Below are 18,035 nucleotides of genomic sequence, written 5' to 3' on the forward strand. Positions count from 1 at the left end.
TCTGCTTGCACAGCTCTCCCATGATGAGAAGCCCACTCTGGCCCAACGCAGCCTGTTCCATGCTCCCCATGAGTGGAGATCTAGGTCCCGTGACTCCCCTGTCCCCAAGCACATTTGTTCTGCATCTTCTCTCTGGGATCCATAGTACATGTCTGCTCTCTATGCCCCAGAGGTGGGAGACATGCTCACAGCATACTTAAGACCCTCTTCTCACTTTCCCTTGGCTATGAATCTCTGGGTGCCCTCCTCCCTCCTCTCTGTCACCCAAATCAGGGCTGTTCTCCAAGGCCCACGTATTTCAGCCTGTAAAACCATTTACCCTACTTCCACTAATAATATCCATATTTTCCTTAGGGAATCATACCCCCATCAACTTTAAGTTTATGCATTATTATTTTTTTATTATTTTTTAAAGATTTTATTTATTTATATGACAGAGAGACACAGCGAGAGAGGGAACACAAGCAGGGGGAGCAGGAGAGGGAGAAGCAGGCTTCCCGCGGAGCAGGGAGCCCAATGTGGGGCTCGATCCCAGGACCCTGGGACCATGACCCGAGCCGAAGGCAGACACGTAACGACTGAGCCATCCAGGCACCCCCATTATTTTTTATTAAGGTATAATTGGCATATAACATTATATTAATTACAGGCATACAACATAATGATTCAATATTTACATACATTGCAACGTGATCACCACAATAAGTCTAGTTAACATCTTACATAGTTACAAAAATTTTTTTCTTGTGATGAGAACTTTTTTGTTTTTCAAGATTTTATTTATTTATTTGACAGAGAGAGACACAGCGAGAGAGGGAACCCAAGCAGGGAGAGAGGGAGAAGGAGAAGCAGGCTTCCCGCCGAGCAGGGAGCCTGATGTGGGGCTCGATCCCAGGACTCCGGGATCATGACCTGAGCTGAAGGCAAACGCTTAACAACTGAGCCACGCAGGCGCCCGTGATGAGAACTTTTAAGACCTACTTGCATTGGGCGCCTGGGTGGCTCAGTTGGTTAAGCGACTGCCTTCGGCTCAGGTTATGATCCTGGAGTCCCGGGATCGAGTCCTGCATCAGGCTCCCTGCTCGGCGGGGAGTCTGCTTCTCCCTCTGACCCTCCTCCCTCTCATGCTCTCTGTCTCTCATTCTCTCTCTCAAATAAATAAAATCTTAAAAAAAAAAAAAAGACCTACTTGCTTTGACTTTCAAATATGCAGCACAGTGTTAGTAACTATAGTCACCATGCTGATCATTATGTCCCCATGACTTGTTTATTTTATAACTATGACTTGTTTATTTTATACCTCTTGATCACCTTCACCCATCTCTCCCACCCAAGTTTATGTGGTTTGAGTAAAGATGACACCCCACTCAGCTTCTTTCCCTGGCTTCTATGATTGGTGCAGGAATGGGCACTGGGCCTGTTTCAGGACAGTAAGAGTCAGACCCAGACTTCTGCCAGGAGGATTGGAGGGGAAAGAAGCTCTTCCTACCAGTTTTATAGACAGATAGAGTGTATACATGAAACTGCAGGCAGCCATCTTGTTACCACAAAGTGGGACTCTGCCTCAGAATGGAGCAACAGTGAGAAAAGTAGAGCCCAAAGATGCGAAGAGACAGGTTGAAGACATCATCTAAGCTCCTGGATCCAACCATGCCTGAAGCCAATCCTTTGAACTCTGTAATTCCATGAGCCAATAAATTCCCTTTTCTACTTAAGTCAGTTTGAGTTGGGTTTTCTGCCCGTTGCGTCTAAGATTCCTAACTGCAACTCACTTCCTCTGCAAATCTTAGTCCTCACTTACCCTACTTTCTTCTGCCTTCCCATAACCCTTACTGTTTAAATCATAAAATTCAAAAGTCCATATTTATAACACTATGAATGCACATGCCCTGATTAATAGTCATCTTTACGAAACACTTGCTATGTGCCGGGTACCAGGTAAAGCATTTTATAAATAATATCTTACTGTAATCCACAGATGTAGCTATTTCTATCCCCATTCTACAGAGAAGGAAACTAAGATTCAGAGAAGTTAGGCTCTTACAGCCAATAACCCAGCTCTGCTGGACCCCAGAGGCAGTGTTCTGGACCACTTGCTTCCCAGGACGTAGCATGTGTGAGGGTGAGGTGGGGAGAAGATGCCATGGAGATCTTTAGTCTCCTGACACCACACCATCCCACCCTTGCTATACGCTCTTCCAGAGGTCTTTTCACTGCTCTGTGCTGCTTGCTGAGGCAGGAGAAAGGTGATGTTCAGAACAAGAAGACCAAGCGTTCTGAGGGTCAAACTGACAGGCCAAGAGGAGACAAATCACAGAAGTACAGGCTGCTGATGAGTAATGGAATAAAATAACTGGATGTGGGGCGCCTGGGTGGCTCAGTCGTTAAGCATCTGCTTTCTGCTCAGGTCATGATCCCAGGGTCCTGGGATCGAGCCCCACATCGGGCTCCCTGCTCAGCAGGAAGCCTGCTTCTCCCTCTCCCACTCCCCCTGCTTGTGTTCTCTCTTTGCTGTGTCTCTCTCTGTCAAATAAATAAATAAAATCTTTAAAATAAAATAAAGTAAAATAAAAATAAAATAAAATAACTGGATGTGACCATTAAGCTTTCTCTGTGTTTCATGCTGTATTTTCCTTGGTGACCCAGGCTTTTAACACTATTGACAGACACAATCCGTGCTCATCCAACCCTTCTCCCCCAACTTACTAGACAGACATGGAGTTACATCCTGTGTATTCTATGGTGAAAAAGACACATGGTCTGTGCTCTTGGAGTGCTCACAGTCTGATGGGAAAGGCAGACCCCAAGTCAATACACAGGTAAACAGAAGACCAGGTGGAGTTCTCTGAAGAAAACAAACAGGAAACTTGAGAGGTGATGGTTCCATTTAACTGAGAGAATGAAGACTGAGGGAAGCCGGGGAAAGAAGTCAAGGGTCCCAGTCCCAATGTATCATTCAGAGATGTTAAGTAGGTAGATATAGAAGTCTAATGCTTAGAGGAGAGGTGTCTGGCCTAGAGGTTGAAAAAGCATCCTGTTAGCCTTCCAGGCCCTCAGATTCTTTTTTTTTTTTAAGATTTATTTATTTATTTGAGAGAGAGAGGATGTGGGGTGGGGTGAGGGGGAAGGGTAGTGGAAAAGAGAGAGAGAGAATCTTTTTTTTTTTTTTAAAGATTTTATTTATTTATTCATGAGAGAGAGAAGCAGAGGGAGAAGCAGGCTCCCAAGGAGCAGAGAGCCCGATGAGGGACTCGATCCCAGGACCCTGGGATCATGACCTGAGCCGAAGGCAGACGCTTAACCATCTGAGCCACCCAGGTGCCCGAGAGAGAGAGAATCTTAAGCAGACTCCCTGCTAAGCACAGAGCACGGAGCTCAGAGTTGTTGCAGGGCTCGATCTCACCACCCTGAGATCAGACCTGAGCTGAAACCAAGACTAAAGACGCTTTAACTCACTGTGCCACCCAGGCGGCCCCTAGGCTCTCTCAGGTTCCATCTCTTCTTGGAAGTTTTCCCTGATAACATAATTCCTAGTGATCTCCATTTCATGCCACTCATTCATTCATTGTAAAGATGTAAAGATGACACCCCTGTCAGCTTCTTTCCCTGGCTTCTATGATTGGTGCAGGAATGGGCTCGATCCCAGGACCCTGGGACCCTGTCCTTCAACACATTCTCAGTAAGGTCTACTCTGCAGACTTCGTGTTGCCCTAGTGCCCTCCAGGAGCTGATCTTCTAGGTGTGGAGTCAAAAAATAAAGTAGACAGTTATAACACAGACTGGTAAGTGCTGTGTTCAAGAGAAGTGCAAGGCGCCCTAGGAGGATGTATCAGTCCGGGCCTGCAGGAAGCAGACGACCATCTCAGGACAGTAATTTGAGGAGGCTCGATTCACAGAGGTGGGCAGAGAGTAGGGAAACCACAAGGGATCGATCACGAAGTACCCTGGAGCTGGAAACATTTGGGCATCATTAAGTCCCCAGGCCTGTAGGGGAGAGGGAAGGGGGTGATCACAGGGACGTGGAAACAGGGAGCGCTCTGAGATGGGGCTGATAGTCGGAAGCTGGGAGCTTTGGTTGAGGGATGCAGCAAGAGAAACAACAGCAAAAGTTTTTTTTTTTTTTTTTTTTAAGTTAAATATATCAGATGATGTTAGGTGTTACTGAAAAACAAGGCAGAAAAGGGAGTTAGGGAGGGCAGCGGAAGGGAGGGATTAGAATTTGTAAATGGAATGGTCAGGGACGACCTCAGCAAGAAGGTGGCACTTAAGTAAAGACTTGAAGGAGGTGTATCTCCAGTTGAGTCTTCCTCTGACCCCTTCAGTCAGCCCACCCCACTCCCCTGCCCAACCTGTCCTAAGGTCAGGGCCTTGTCTCCAACTTCTTTGTATTAGAGTTCCTTGAAGATCGTTCTCAAACTATGGTCTTCCTAGGACAGGAATCCTGTTCCATCCTTTCTTTTCTCATCTAGTAACAATAGCAGTGCCATTTATGAAGCACATGCGTCATGCTGGGCTCAGCTCTGGGCCCCTTACACACATTGGGTCATCTAAGCCTCGTAGCAAAACCTGCAAGGCATAGATAAAGAAAATGAGGCAGCTCAAGTCCACTTTCCAAGAACCCCTTAGCCAGCTGGTTTCCCTAACAGGGTTCCTGCTCCATCCTCACCCTAGAGAAAGGGAAGTAGAGGACAGCCCTTAAGTTTCTGAAGGACCAAAAAAGGGAACAGAAATTAGGCATATACTTTGTGTCTCCAGTGGGCACAAGGACCAAAGGGTAGAAGTAACTAGGAGGCAGTTTTTGTTAAAACATGAAAAAGTCCTAACAATCAGAGCCTTGGCTGCCTTGGAAGCAATGAGCTCCTTGTCACTAAAGGTGTACAAGAGAAGCTGGACAATCTCACGTCAAAAATGGAATATAGGGGAGGTTTAGGTAAAGGATTTGACCAGATAACTCCAAGAGTCCTTCCAACTCAGGTTCTATCACTAAATGATTCTAGAACTCTAAGATGGTGTGATTCTAAGACTATGATTCTAAAACCCTATCTTCAGAGAACTCACAATCTGGTAGATGAGGTGGGCAAATAGTTACTTTTGATAACTGTAATAAATAGTCCTATAGAGTAAATGCAAGGCCCTGGGCAGAATGGGGGAAGGAGCCCTACCTGAGCCGGGGCTGGTGCCTCACGGCTGATCTTAAGAACCATTGGCATCACAATCATTTGGGAACCTCTTTTTTTTTTTTAATGCTAATTTCTGGATCCTCTGGAGCAGGACCCAAAAGTCTACTTTACCACAATGAGCTCTGAGGTGATTCCTAGGCAGACTGAAATTTAACACTTCATGCCCAGGGTCAGGATGACTTCCTTGAGAGGTGATTAATCAGACTGAGAAAAAGGAGTAGATGGGTCAAAATATGCAACCACAGAAACAACAGGGAAGTAATGTGTTTTGATAAAGAATTGCAATCTTGTACAGCATTCTCTCCACGCGGGGTGGGTCTTTTTAAAAGGACAGCACTTCTTAAATACAATCTGAGATTCCCTGATAAGGGTATGCGCCTCAGATATCCTGGAACAGATCTTGGTTTGCAAGGGAGAAAGAGCTGGTCGCCGTTTATTACTAATTATGCCCAGGCAGGAAGCTGTTAAAGAGGGCTCTGATAAGGACGCCCACAGAGTCCCCGAGAGGCTGCTCCCAGTCACTGTCTACTCCTCTGCCCATAGCCAACCCCCCCACCCTGACCCCCACCCCCGCCCTCATTTCCCAGCTGTCCCTGCTGCTTCTCTTTTCTGGAGCCTGCAGTGTCACCAGCAAGCAAGCAATAGTGTGAGGGGCCAGAAAGGGCACGGTGTTCTGGGGCAGGGACCAGCGAGGTATGACCGGACAACAATGGTCCGGGCCTGTGAGGAGCTGTTGAGACTTGGAAGGAGGGGCCATCCGCTGGGGTGAAGGAGAGAAAGTGGCACAGGGAATTCTGAGTCCGAGGTCCGTCGCTGACTTCTGTGGGGAGCCTGGGCAAGTCCCTTCCCCAGACTGGGCCTCTGCATTCCTGTCTGGAAAAGATGGTTTGTGTGAGAAGCCCATGATTTCTCCAGGGACCATCGGCTTTACTATCTTGGATTCTACACTCTCATCTGACCCAACCCACCACCGTGCGAAGCATGCATGCAGGAACTTGACCCATTTTACAGCGAGGACGCTACGGCCCGGTGAGGAGCAGTGACTTGCCCACCACCACACAGCCACTTAGGAGCAAAGCCTGATTCCAGCAGCACCCAACGCTCAGCCTGGCATTTGGGAGATCAGCCTCAGGCTGGGCAAGCTTAAGCGAAGTGAGAGGCGCTCGGTCTCCGGTCCAGGAAGCAGGCGCTGCAGGGGACGGAAGGGTCGGAGCCCAAGCCGCGTGAGGCCAAGTAGCTGGGCGGAGGCGCCCGAAGCCAGCCTGGGGAGAAGTGAGTGTGCTGGCGGCCGGGCGGGGCCGGGGGAGGAGGCGCCCTGGGGAAGGTTAAAGGGAGCAGAGCGCGCGGGTCGGGGCGCAGAGCCGAGGGGGCGCGCCGGCTGTGTGCGGACCGGCAGCCGGAGCGCGGAGGGCAGCTGTGCGGGGGCACCGAGGAGCACAGGGTGCGGGGTGCTACCGAGAGCCCGGCGCCCCTCGGAGTCTTCCGAGAGGCAGGTAAGGCGCACTCGCAGGGTCGGGAAGGCTGCGCTGCAGCCGGCGGTAGAAGTGAGGGGTCTTCCCGCCTCCCTTGAGAACGCCGACCGGAGGTGGGGGGCGGCTCACAAACGGAGCTGGACCTCCCCAGAACCGAGCTGCAGGGATCCCGGGGCCCCACGTGGGAGTGCGGAGCTGCGCCCCTGGCACTCCCAGCCTGAAAACCACGGGGGCTTGCAGCAGCACCCACGCGCGCCGGGACGGCGTCTCGAAAGCTCTTTCCAGGTCCACAGACAAGGCGAACGCCGGCGGGGCTGCAGCGAACGCATACGCAGAAATGGCCCTCGGGGGCCCCGCGCGGTCTTCTTCTTTGGCCGGAGCTGCTTGCTCCGCGGAGCCCACTTGCCCATTCGCTACTGCATTGTGCCCCGCGCCTGGGGACTCCCAAAGACACCTTCTGTTGCTTATAACGGAGGTCTAGGCTGGGAGTCAGGAGACTGGGTTCTAGTTTAGAGGCTGTGTAAACCTGTGCAAGTCCCCTACCCGCTGTATGCCTTGTACTTTCTTTTCCTGGGTCACCACCTGTAAAATAGGCCTCTCGGTCCTGTTGTCAGCACACTCCATGTGACATGAGGGGAAAGGGGCCTGGACCTGGGATTCTCTTATCCAGAAAATAGATGAGTTCAGACAGACCCTTGTGTGAGGGCCCATGAAGAATATCTCCTCGTATCCCTCCTCCCCACTCTTGTGGGGAAACTGAGGCCCAGAGAGGAGACAGGTTGCCCAGGGACATACCAGAAACCAGAGAGAACCAGAACGAACCCAAGTCTCCTCACTTCTAGTCCAGGGTTCTCTCCACTTCACCTACAAAGGTGCATCATAAATGTGTAAGCCGCTCATTATCTCCTGGTATCCATCCACTTTGCTGGTTTCCAAACGGAGGAGCCCCTTGCTTGAGGCATGGAGACTGCTTTCAGATTTTCTTGACTCCTTAAGATGATAACCCACAACCTTCATCCCTCACTCACTCCACACATCTCAAAACGCATTTCTATCCATAAACTGAATAGGTGGATGCTCCAAATACCCACCAAGAGGGAGGTAAGACAAAACCCCCAACTTACTGATGGGGAACATGAGGCCCAGAGTGGAGACGTGACTTAACCAAGACACATGGCTAGACATGGCCTAATAGGGGCCTGTCTCTTGATTCCAATTCTGGTGTGTTCTCCATCAACGACAGGACTACTGAATGGTACCCCTAAATGGAAAGGGACTATAGGGCTGATCAGAGTATGAAAAACAAGGAAGGCTTTTTTTTTTTTTTTTAGATTTATTTATTTTAGAGAGAGAGAGAGCATGAGCAGGAGGGGCAGAGGGAGAGGGAGAAAGAATCTCAAGCAGACTGTTCTGTGTGCGGAGCGCGAGGTGGGGGCTCATCTCACGACGCTGAGGTCAGGACTTGAGCTGAAACCAAGAGTCAGATGCTTAACCTACTGCGCCACTGTGCCCCAAAGAAAGCTTTTGAAGGAGGAAAATGTGTCTGAGAATCAAGATGAGTCATAAGAACCTGCTGACATCTCCCAAGGAAAGAGAACCAAAGGGAGAAGGGAGGGGCAACATAGGGATGGCTGTTCTTGGTAATCTGGAGGTGGGGCAGGGAAATAGAAAAGGAAATCGGATTGCCCACTAATTCTCTCTTATGCTTCTATGATACTTGGCAATTTCTAAAACACCTTCCCCTCTGTTGTCTCCCCCAGTCCTCATGTAAGGTAAACAGGGCAGGGATAGTTATCCCCAGCTCATATATGAGTTTCAGAGGAAATAAATGCAGTGCTCAAGGTCACATAGCCAAGATTGGAACCATCAAAGGCACACATGAAAGGCAAGATCATAGGCTGGGTGACTGGGAATTGGACTGTGTGTGTGCAATGGGTGGGTGTGTGTCGCCACACCCTGGGTAGGTACACAGGGAAGAGGGTGGCAAAACCACTGCTAGTGTTTTGGGGCCAAGAATGTCTGCCCTTTGGACTGAATGGGGTTCGGGTACAGGGAATGTCTGGGCTTCCAAAAAAGGCTTAGAATTCCTCCTCCCCTGAGTCACTTCTCCACCTGACCAAGATGGCTTCTTTTCTTTGAGCCCCCCCACCTTCCCAAACCAAACGGTGTATGTTTCTGCACTTGAAGTTGCTTTTTAAGTACTCACTGTAAACTGTTTTCATGAATGTGTATGTGTGTGCTGGATGGGGGATGGTCTAATAAGAAGAGGCACTGATTCATATATTCTTGAGTGCCTACTATGTGCTCAGGCCCAGGGAATAAAGAAATGTATGAGGTACAGGTCCTTGCCCTCACACCTCACAGCACATAGTTTAGCATACATATTTATAGGTATCGATACCTACACACATATATACACTTTCAGTACAGCACAGTCCTCAAGTAGGGTTTTATGCAAAGCACTTTAGGAACAGACAAGAGGGAGAGACTAACTGTCTAGGGAGTGGGCAAGGGGGGGTGTCTCAAGAGAGGGTGTACAGAGGTGACATTGGAGCTGGGTCTTGAAGGATGAATAGGAGTTCACCAGGAAGATAAAAAGAGGAAGGGAACTTCTCTGCCTAAGAAAACAGCATAAACAAAGGCAAGAAGTGTGCAAGTGCGAGGAATGTTTGGAAAATGGCCTGCAGTTCAGTATCATGTGGCACAGCGTACTGGGGAGAGCTGTGGTGAGATGGGGCTAGAGGCAGGGTCACATCCAAAGAGGCTTAAATGATGATCTGAGGAGGTTAGATTGTCCTACAGGCAACAGGGAACTAAAAGTAGAAAGGTCTGTGGACAGGATACCTATTTGTGGTCCCAGCTCTACCCCTGGACTGAGACCTTGTGCAGGTGATTTCTCAGGGACGGGGTGCTCTACTTTCCTCTGGTTGAATGGGGTTTGTACCAACAACATGATTATTAAGATCCCTTCCAGCTCAGTTTTTATTCCTGTGTCTCCTTCCAACTCTTTGTTAGGGTCCAGTCCTTTAACTCCTCTCCCACTCCACTGGAGCCCCAGTCAATGGTAGTGATAAGATCACCTGAAGGACCGATGGCAAAACTGTGTGGTCCCAGGGGTTGTCTTTGGATCCCCTCCCTATCTTCTTTTTGTGACTTTTCCCCGCCTTGCCTCTCTTTACTACATTCCCAGGCACTTAAAACATTCATTCTGAAAGAGTAGCTGAAACAGAGCAGTGGGGAACCCAAAAGAACCAATGGTGGAGTTTCTCTTTTCCCCAGAGAAACCTGAAAGAAAACCTAAGATGCCCAGTTCATCCTTCAGATCACAGCTTTTACACCTCCACCCCCAAATTAGACACCTGTGAGTTCAAGTCAAGAACATTTAGGGATGGGGCACCTGGCTGGCTCAGTTGGTAAAGCATTCGACTCTTGATCTCAGGGTGATGAGTTCAAGCCCCACGTCGGGCATAGAACTTACTTTAAAAAAAAAAAAAAAAAGAACATTCAGGAAGAACCTATTAACGTGCAGGAAATAGCAACAGAGTGTAGAGGAAGAGGGTGCTCCTGGCTTGTTTGGGGGAACAGGAGTACATCTGGAGCAGAAAGGACCACAGGAGATGAGATTATAAAGGAAGGTTAACTCCTCCTCCAAAACATGCCAACTTCCCCCCCTTACCAGATCCTTGATTGGTGAGAATCTGCAGTGCAGGAAAAAGCAATAATATGGAGTTAGAGGACCTGATACCTCAGAACACGAGGAGACTGTATTTGGTGTGATGCACAACTCAGATGCCAGGAAATGTTGCCATTGGTAGTGGAAAGAGCACCCGAACAGCACATGCCCCTAAAGACCCCGGTTCTCATCGGAGTTCTGCCCTCCACTTGTCCTGCCATTTTGGGCAAGTCACCTTCCCTCCTGGAGCTTCAGTTTCCCCGTCTACAAAATGCAGGAGTTGGCCTAGAATCTAGATTCTAAATAATCTTTAAAATCTCTTTCCACGTGGTCAGTCACTATTCACCTTCCTTCTTAACTGGTCTATCTTCTGTTTCAAGTTAAGAACCCTCCAGAGCAGAGCTCCATCTCCCCCCTCCCCACTATGAACTTTATAATCAGTGACTTATCTTGATGAGTACAGCCAAGGAGCTCAGAAGGAGGAACAAAATTCTCAGTGATGCCAACGGCCAATCCTTGGATCTAGAAGCAGTGCGAAGAGAATCAACCTGTCCCTTTATCAGCTCTCTGTCTCTCCTGACCCAGCAGGATGCCCTTGCACCCAGGCCCTCCTTCCTACCCCAACCCAGCACCTAAAGATATGTAACAGTTGCTTCTTTGCCTCTCCTGTCAGAACCACAAACATCAGGGTCTATCCTGAGAGGTTCCTGAAGGAGGATGTGAGGGATGAACGGTTTCATGAATCTTTACTCCACTCACTGAACCCCACCTCAGAGCCCACCCTGTCCCCCACACTATCCCTCCACCCCCACTTTCTGCACAGTCTGCCTCCTTCCCTGGCTAGATCACCTGGGCAGATTGGCTGTGAAGAGGAAAAACGAACAAGTCAACCGATTTGGCTCTCCGTTTATCTAGGCAGGAATGTTCAGTGTAACTCAGTCCTGGGGCTCAGTTACATCTTAATCTGTGAGAACGAGGTCCGCAGCCTTCTCTATCTTGTGATTTAGGGGCTCTAGAAAGACCCCAAAATGCCTCTTCCACCAACCTATCCAACTTCCTGTAATCTCACAATGTGGTTTTGTGATCTGTACCCTCGTGGGATGTTAGAGCTGACCTTACCAGATTATGTAGATAGAACCCCTTCATTTTACAGATGCAGACAGAAGCCGAGGCCCAGAAAAGGGAAGTCACATGCCCTAAGTCACACAGGTAGCAGTTGAACCAAGACAGCTCCTCGGGTTTCCATTTCCTTCACTGTAAGCTGAAGGCGGTTAACTAGAGGTTAGACCAGATGGACTCTGAAGGTCCAGCCAGCCCCTGCGCGTCAAAAATAAAACTGCCACCGCATCTGTGCCGTTTTCTTTTCTGTCACAAGGAGCTGTGCTACAGATAGTGTGGATGCTGTGACCGTGTTCTACCCAGTCTATCCAGATAGGTTCATTGGGAAGAACATCGTTTGTTCCTATGTAAAATATCGACCCCACTGCCAGTTGCCATTCTGCCCACACGCATCATTCCCTTGGGTCTCAGGCTCTTTCAGACTTTTAGAGACTTCTGCTAAGATACCTGTACCCTTGGGAAAGGGAATATTTGAGTCTGCACTATTAGCTGGTACCTGAGCGGGGGTCCACACGTTAAACTGAGGCTTCTCATAAAGTCACCCAATAGAGACATCGCGGGCCTGGAGTTGAGGGACAGCAATCAGATGTCCCTTGGCCACGGCACAGTTCCTGTAACTGCAACCCTAGACTGGCCTGACCCAGCTGCTGCAGGAAGGGGAAGGGAAGAGGAAGGGGGTTAGCACCCACAGCAAGGCTATTGCACAACCCTTGGGGCCCCAGCCTTGGGGGATCCACCCTGGTTCTGAAGAGTTTTCTGGGTGTCTGATTCTTTGCTTTCCTGCCTCGTCCCCTGCATTCCAGCTCTGGGCCTTCCCAGCTCCCCAATGTCAATACTGAGACCCCAGATGTGTCCAGAGACACCCTGAAGAGGCTGAGGGGCTGAGGAGCCCGAGGGCACCCACAGGGAGATTCCTGAAGCTGACTCAGAGCCATAGAGGATTTGCCTGTTCTTTGGTGAGTCTTCCAGATTCAGGTTGCCCTTTCTCTGCCCTGTCAGTTAAAACTACCTTGTAAGGATATCTAAGAAAACTGTGTAACTAAGTAACAGTGACTGCTCTGGGAGAGAGTCCTGGACCCCTGAGAACAGGAAGACTTCATCTTCATTGTATGTACTGTGTCTATGTATTTACTTCTCAAAAATGGAGAATAGATTTTAAACATTTTTTTCACCATAATAAAACTGTATGCTCAAGCAAGCCTGGAGGGAGGCAGGGCAGGGATGATGTTGTTTTTAATTGTGGTAAAAAAAATACATAAAATTTACCCTATTGACATTTTTAAGTGTACAGCTCAGCAGTATTAACTGTATTCACACTGTTGTGCAACAGATCTCTAGAACTTTTTCATCTTGCAAAACTAAAACTCTGTACCCATTGAATAACTCCTGATGATAATTGTTTTGACAGATGAGGAAACTGTCTGGACTCTGTGTCTTCTACCTGAACTATTTCAAGACCCTTGTCACTAGGCTCCCTGTCTTAATTCTTGCCCCCTCCAGTCCACACAACAGCCAAAGTGTCCTTTCAAAGCACAAATCTCTTATCATTGTATCCCCTTTTAAAATACTGTTCCATGGCTCTACCCCAACTGCAGGATAAAGTTCCAACTCTGCAGCCTGGCAGTCAAGGCTGTCCATGAGACTTGTTCAGGGCAGCCTCTCTATCCCATGTCCTATCTTATCCTTCCACACATCTTACACTCCAACCCCTCTATGCTACTTTTTTTTTTAAAGATTTTATTTATTTGAGAGAGAGAATGAGATAGAGAGAGAGCATGAGAGGGGGGAGGGTCAGAAGGAGAAGCAGACTCCCTGCCGAGCAGGGAGCCCGACGCGGGACTCGATCCCGGGACTCCAGGATCATGACCTGAGTCGAAGGCAGTCGCTTAACCAACTGAGCCACCCAGGCGCCCTATGCTACTTTCTATTCTAAACATTCTTTTTGTCATGCTTGTTCACCTCTTTGTTTTCTTACCTTCTCTACTTCCAAAAAACCCTTCAAGGTCTAACTCAGATGTCTCTGTTACTGTGAAACTCTCTGAGCCCTGATCAGAATTTGTCCCTTCTTTCTCTAAGCCCCAGTAGTCCCTGGCTTGTCCCCTGCATTATAGATCAGCTGACAATGTGTCTCTAAGTGCAGGGACTGACTTGGTCTGAGCTACCCAAGCTCCCGGCATGAGGCCTGCCCAAGAGTGGGCCTTCATAAATGATGACTGGCTGAATGATTAGTTGGGCCATTAATTCATTGTTCTGCTGCTACTTTCCATTGGCCAATATGAGGGAAGCAGAAGGCAGAAATTTCTTACCTGACAAGTGGGATAGCAGATGGAAACCTCTGCCTCCTGGATCTTAAGTCCATGGGCCCTTGTTCTCTTCCCTTCCTCCATCCAGACAGGGTAGTCCAAGCACCACGTAGCAGGGAGCCCCAAAGGCCTTACATGAAATGTAGGCCAGTCCTGGGTGACTGCTCTATTTTTTAGATTCCCCTCCCCCAACTTCTGCATTCATAGAGTTGTTCATAAATATTGCTCATGGTCATAACTGTCATCTTTTCTGGGGAAGAGGCCATTTGGGTAATAGTCAAGTTTGTTAACTTCGATTGGTTGACAACTCTACCTAGATAAAGGAGGGCTTTGGAACCAGTCTGTGAACTCTGAGTGTTTGGCCTATGGAGAAGTCCCTAAAGTAGCCATCTTTACTGGAGACCACTGAGGGAAGAACACCCAGCCAGTCACAAGGTAGACCCTGAGGATCAGCACAACACCCAGCCAGTCTCAGGGCAGTCCCCTAGACTTAAGGAAGAGACACAGCCCTGCTGACCAGGAGCATGTGGACTGCTGATACCCTTATCAACCACAAGAGAATAGCCACACATTGCCTTATATGTAAGTGCTGGCCAAAAGGGAAGGCTGTGCTAATAAAGCTTGTGGAGTATGGTTAAGGGGTAGGGAGCACTCGGGGCACCTGGGTGGCTCAGTTGGTTAAGCATTCATGATCTCACAGTCCTGGAATCAAGCCCCGCGTTGGGCTCCCTTCTTCTCCCTCTGTTTCTTGCCCCCTCTCATGCTTTCTCTCTCTCTCTCAAATAAATAAATAAAATCTTTTTAAAAAGGGGGGGGAGGTAGGGAGCACTCAGTGAAGTCTTCCCGAAAGAAGTGAGTGTGGAGCCTTGTTTAAAGGGAATGACATGGTTTTTCAGAGACTAGGATACAAGGCTGTCTTTGGATATTTTTCTATATTATAGAAGTCTATATTATAGACTAAGAATCTCTGAGAGGAAGGAGAAGGAACATTTATTATATACCAGGTACCCAGTGACCTTTTGTCACAAGGCAGGATAGTTGAGATGCCTGTGTCTTCTCTCTCTGGGGCAGGTAAAACCCCAAACCAGACTGAGTGATCCTTTCCCTCCCCCCCTCCCCCAGCCCAACCCTGTTCTTCTTTTCCCTGGTGTCTGCAGTGATTATCAGCCTCTCCCTGCTTCCCCCACCACTTCATTTCCAACAGAATTTTCCCCCAATAGCTAGGAATACCTAGAGTGTTTGGCACATAGGATGCTTGAAAGAGCAAATGACCCAGCCTCTGGCCTCCAGGTAGAGTGAAATCTATGCCATCCCCAAACATCTTGTAAATGCTGCCTGTGGAATATAAAAAAGAACTGTGTTGAAGGAGGGTTCTGGGGAATGTCTTCTGATGGTGCCACACAGTCCTGCCGGGAGCTGGCCTGGGAGCCAAAGGAGCTCTAAGCTGGCCATCACGGAGAGGGACTCTTGGCTCTCCTTCCAGTATTCTCTGATCATGGACAGGCCACTTAATTCTCTCTGGGTCTCAGTTTCCCTGTGCATAAAATGGAAGGAGTTAGAGTAAATAAGCCCAAATGTCCTGGTAGCCTAAATCTCAGTGATTTATAGAATCCAAAAAAAAAAAAGATTAATATGGGTTACAGTGGTCAAGGAAGGCTTTATTCCACAAGTATATACTGAGCGGCTATTGAGTATTGTCTTAGGTGCTCGTATATAGCAGTCAGTAAAACAGACATGGTCCCTGCCTGCATTGACCTTACAGTCTAATGGAGAAGACAGACAAGTAAACAGGTAGCTAGAATAAACTGTGATGTTGGGATTTTAGCTAGGGTCTGAAGGGGTCAGGAGGGAATTCAAGCCGCAGGTGACAGAAGCTATCCCCTCTCTTTTCTGTCACCAACAGAGCATCCTCCAGTTCCTTGCCCCCTTGGATCCCTGTTGCTATGGAGACCACCAACGGGACTGAGACCTGGTATGAGAGCCTGCATGCAGTGCTGAAGGCTCTAAATGCCACTCTTCACAGCAACTTGCTCTGCCGGGCAGGGCCTGACAACCTGCCTAAGGAGCGGCAGGCCAGCCTACCTGGCCGTGATGACAACTCCTACATGTACATTCTCTTCGTCATGTTTCTATTTGCTGTCACCGTGGGCAGCCTCATCCTGGGATATACCCGCTCCCGCAAAGTGGACAAGCGCAGTGACCCCTATCACGTGTACATCAAGAACCGTGTGTCTATGATCTGACCCTAGGGGGCTGGGAATGGCAGCATATCAAGACACCAGAACTCAGTTATGGACCACACCAGGCCTCAGTGTCCCCATCTGTAGGAGCAACAAGAAACAGTCCTAAGGGAGGTCATCATTAGGGTGGGAGGAGAAGGGCTGGCAGACCAGGGCCTTGTGGATGAAGATTTTTTTTTTCCAGTAAAGGTAGACTTTCTAGACAGCGGGAGCCCCATGAACAAATATATAGAAGTAGCAAAAGATAATAACCAATGACTGGCCCAGTGGCTGGAGTACTGGGGGCTAGAGGCTGGAGGAAAGAGAAAAGGAAGTTGTAGCAGAGGGAGATGAAACAGGAAGATGCCCTGAGGACACATGTCTTTTAAAGATTTTATTTATTTATTTGAAAGAAAGAGAGAGAGAGTACGCATGAGCACAAGCAGGGGGAGAGGCAGAGAGAAAGGAAGAATCAGACTCTCCACTGAGCAGGGAGCCTGACATAGGCTGGATCCCAGGACTCTGGGATCATGACCTGAGCCAAAGGCAGACGTTTACCCAACTGAGCCACCCAGGCGCTCCTGAGGACACATTTTTTGATGTGTTATCTTCAATGACCATGAAAAGCAGCAGTGATTGCCGTATCACAGATAAGAATCTGAGTAAGGTGACTTATTTATATTTGTTCACATTTTATGTGTTCCAAGACATTTTAACGTTTGTGATTTTACTCCCTGTGAGGGAAGCAAAGTAAGTACCATTCTGGCCATTTGGGCCAGAGCAGGGCCATAACTAGAACCTAGGAACTCTGGTTTCCATGCCTAGTGCTTTTCAAATCTGCACCACACAGGACAGGATCCAGGCCTGAAACGTCTACAATTCTGTGGGCCCTCCTTAAGACAAAGAATTCAAAAACTGCCTGCTTTTGCAAATATGACAAACACATATTACCATGTGAATACATTACTAGGACCCCTCCTATGATGCTAAGGAGCCATACAAGTGCAGGGCCCTGAATGGTGACCTGTTTTAGCTCCATGGGTCACGTGCCTCTCCAGCTGTGTCACCGTGCCCCTCCCAGCCACATCTCCCGCCACTCCCTCTAACACAGCCTCTTCTGATTTGATGAAATTCTGGGAGAAGTTTTCTGATACCAAATTGAAACCTGCTTCTAGAAGATTACTATCACACCTAGAAGGTTATCAAATTAAAAGGAGGAGAGTATGAAAGGTAGGTACCTGGTTCAGTGGAAGGATTCTGGTACGTGAACCGGCTGGTTACTTCTCTCTCTGACCCTTTTCCCTTGTCAGCACAATGAAATAGTTAGACTTGAAACTCTCTAAGGGCTCTACCAGTTCTGACATTCTGGGCTTCACAGACATTGGGTTAAATCATAAAATTGTGTTTGTAGGTCAAAAAGCAGCTGACTATCAGTAGTTTTCATATGGTTCAGTCTAATACGTGCAATGCGGCGAGTGAATACTTTACAAGCTACAAATCCCAGGCTGGAACCTCCCATTGTTCTGTCCAGAAGGCCCTATTGAAACATACATATTTGTATATAGCAAAAACTCTGAAAGAATATTTTAATTGCTGTTATCTCGGAAGGGAAGGATTGTGGGTGATTTTCCCTTCCTACTTAAAAAATCTACGTAATATTTGATTTATTTGACCATAAGTATGTTGCTTGTATAATAAGGGGAGGGGGAAGCTACTTCCACTTGGAAAAAATAAAAATAAATGCCTATGTGTTTCTTGAATGATCACAGAACACATTCACTCCCATGAGCAGTTAGTTGTGTTCACTCCTTACAAATCTGTGCTGAGCCCCCTGTGTGCTCAAGCCTTTCCTTAGCTCTTCTTGAAGGAGAAGGTGAAGACCTACTTTAGAAGATTTGACATATGGGAAGACAACAGATTCAGAAATCTGCAGTTGAATGGGACTTTAGAGACCACCCAGCCCAAACTCCCAAATAAAATAGGAAATGCAATCAAGTATAGGAATGGTCAGGCTAGAAGGATTTTAAGAAATGAGATTGAGTAGATTTAGAGGACTCAGAGAAAGGTAG

General features: G+C 48.1%; 2 protein-coding genes and 1 long non-coding RNA gene across 6 annotated transcripts in view; 2 read left to right on the forward strand and 1 right to left on the reverse strand.

The window, feature by feature from the left end:
- The window catches only part of LOC135362371 (uncharacterized), a 61,211-nt gene that overhangs the window by 3,260 nt on the left and 39,916 nt on the right, over positions 1-18,035 (reverse strand). The gene's annotated exons all lie outside the window — the stretch shown is intronic.
- Positions 6,316-18,035, forward strand: part of PGM2L1 (phosphoglucomutase 2 like 1) — a 112,956-nt gene continuing 101,236 nt past the window's right edge. The window contains exon 1 of one of the 3 annotated variants that reach the window (XM_064576929.1): positions 6,316-6,452. The gene's annotated coding sequence lies outside the window, so the exon portion shown is untranslated. Of the gene's footprint in view, positions 6,453-6,546; positions 6,674-18,035 lie in introns of those variants that run through there. The other 2 variants (XM_064576928.1, XM_064576930.1) reach the window with 2 other exon arrangements.
- Positions 6,318-17,726, forward strand: KCNE3 (potassium voltage-gated channel subfamily E regulatory subunit 3). Of its 2 annotated transcripts, none has more exons than XM_045894432.3 (3): positions 6,318-6,452; positions 12,248-12,400; positions 15,651-17,726. In XM_045894432.3, the coding sequence occupies exon 3, from the start codon at positions 15,691-15,693 to the stop codon at positions 15,988-15,990; it is 300 nt and encodes a 99-aa protein (XP_045750388.1). In that variant the 5' UTR covers positions 6,318-6,452; positions 12,248-12,400; positions 15,651-15,690; the 3' UTR covers positions 15,991-17,726. The 2 variants fall into 2 exon arrangements, with proteins under 2 accessions (XP_045750388.1, XP_045750387.1); XM_045894431.3 differs by lacking the exon at positions 6,318-6,452 and adding an exon at positions 6,539-6,673.

The sequence above is a fragment of the Mirounga angustirostris genome, unplaced genomic scaffold, assembly GCF_029215605.1.
Source record: "Mirounga angustirostris isolate CCGP_5_RB_7025 unplaced genomic scaffold, mMirAng1.0.hap1 SCAF_13, whole genome shotgun sequence".
NCBI lineage: Eukaryota > Metazoa > Chordata > Mammalia > Carnivora > Phocidae > Mirounga > Mirounga angustirostris.

What these genes read in the sequence shown, in the direction of transcription:
- KCNE3 (XM_045894432.3), top strand. Translation starts at nt 15,691, where the DNA reads ATGGAGACCACCAACGGGACTGAGACCTGGTATGAGAGCCTGCATGCA.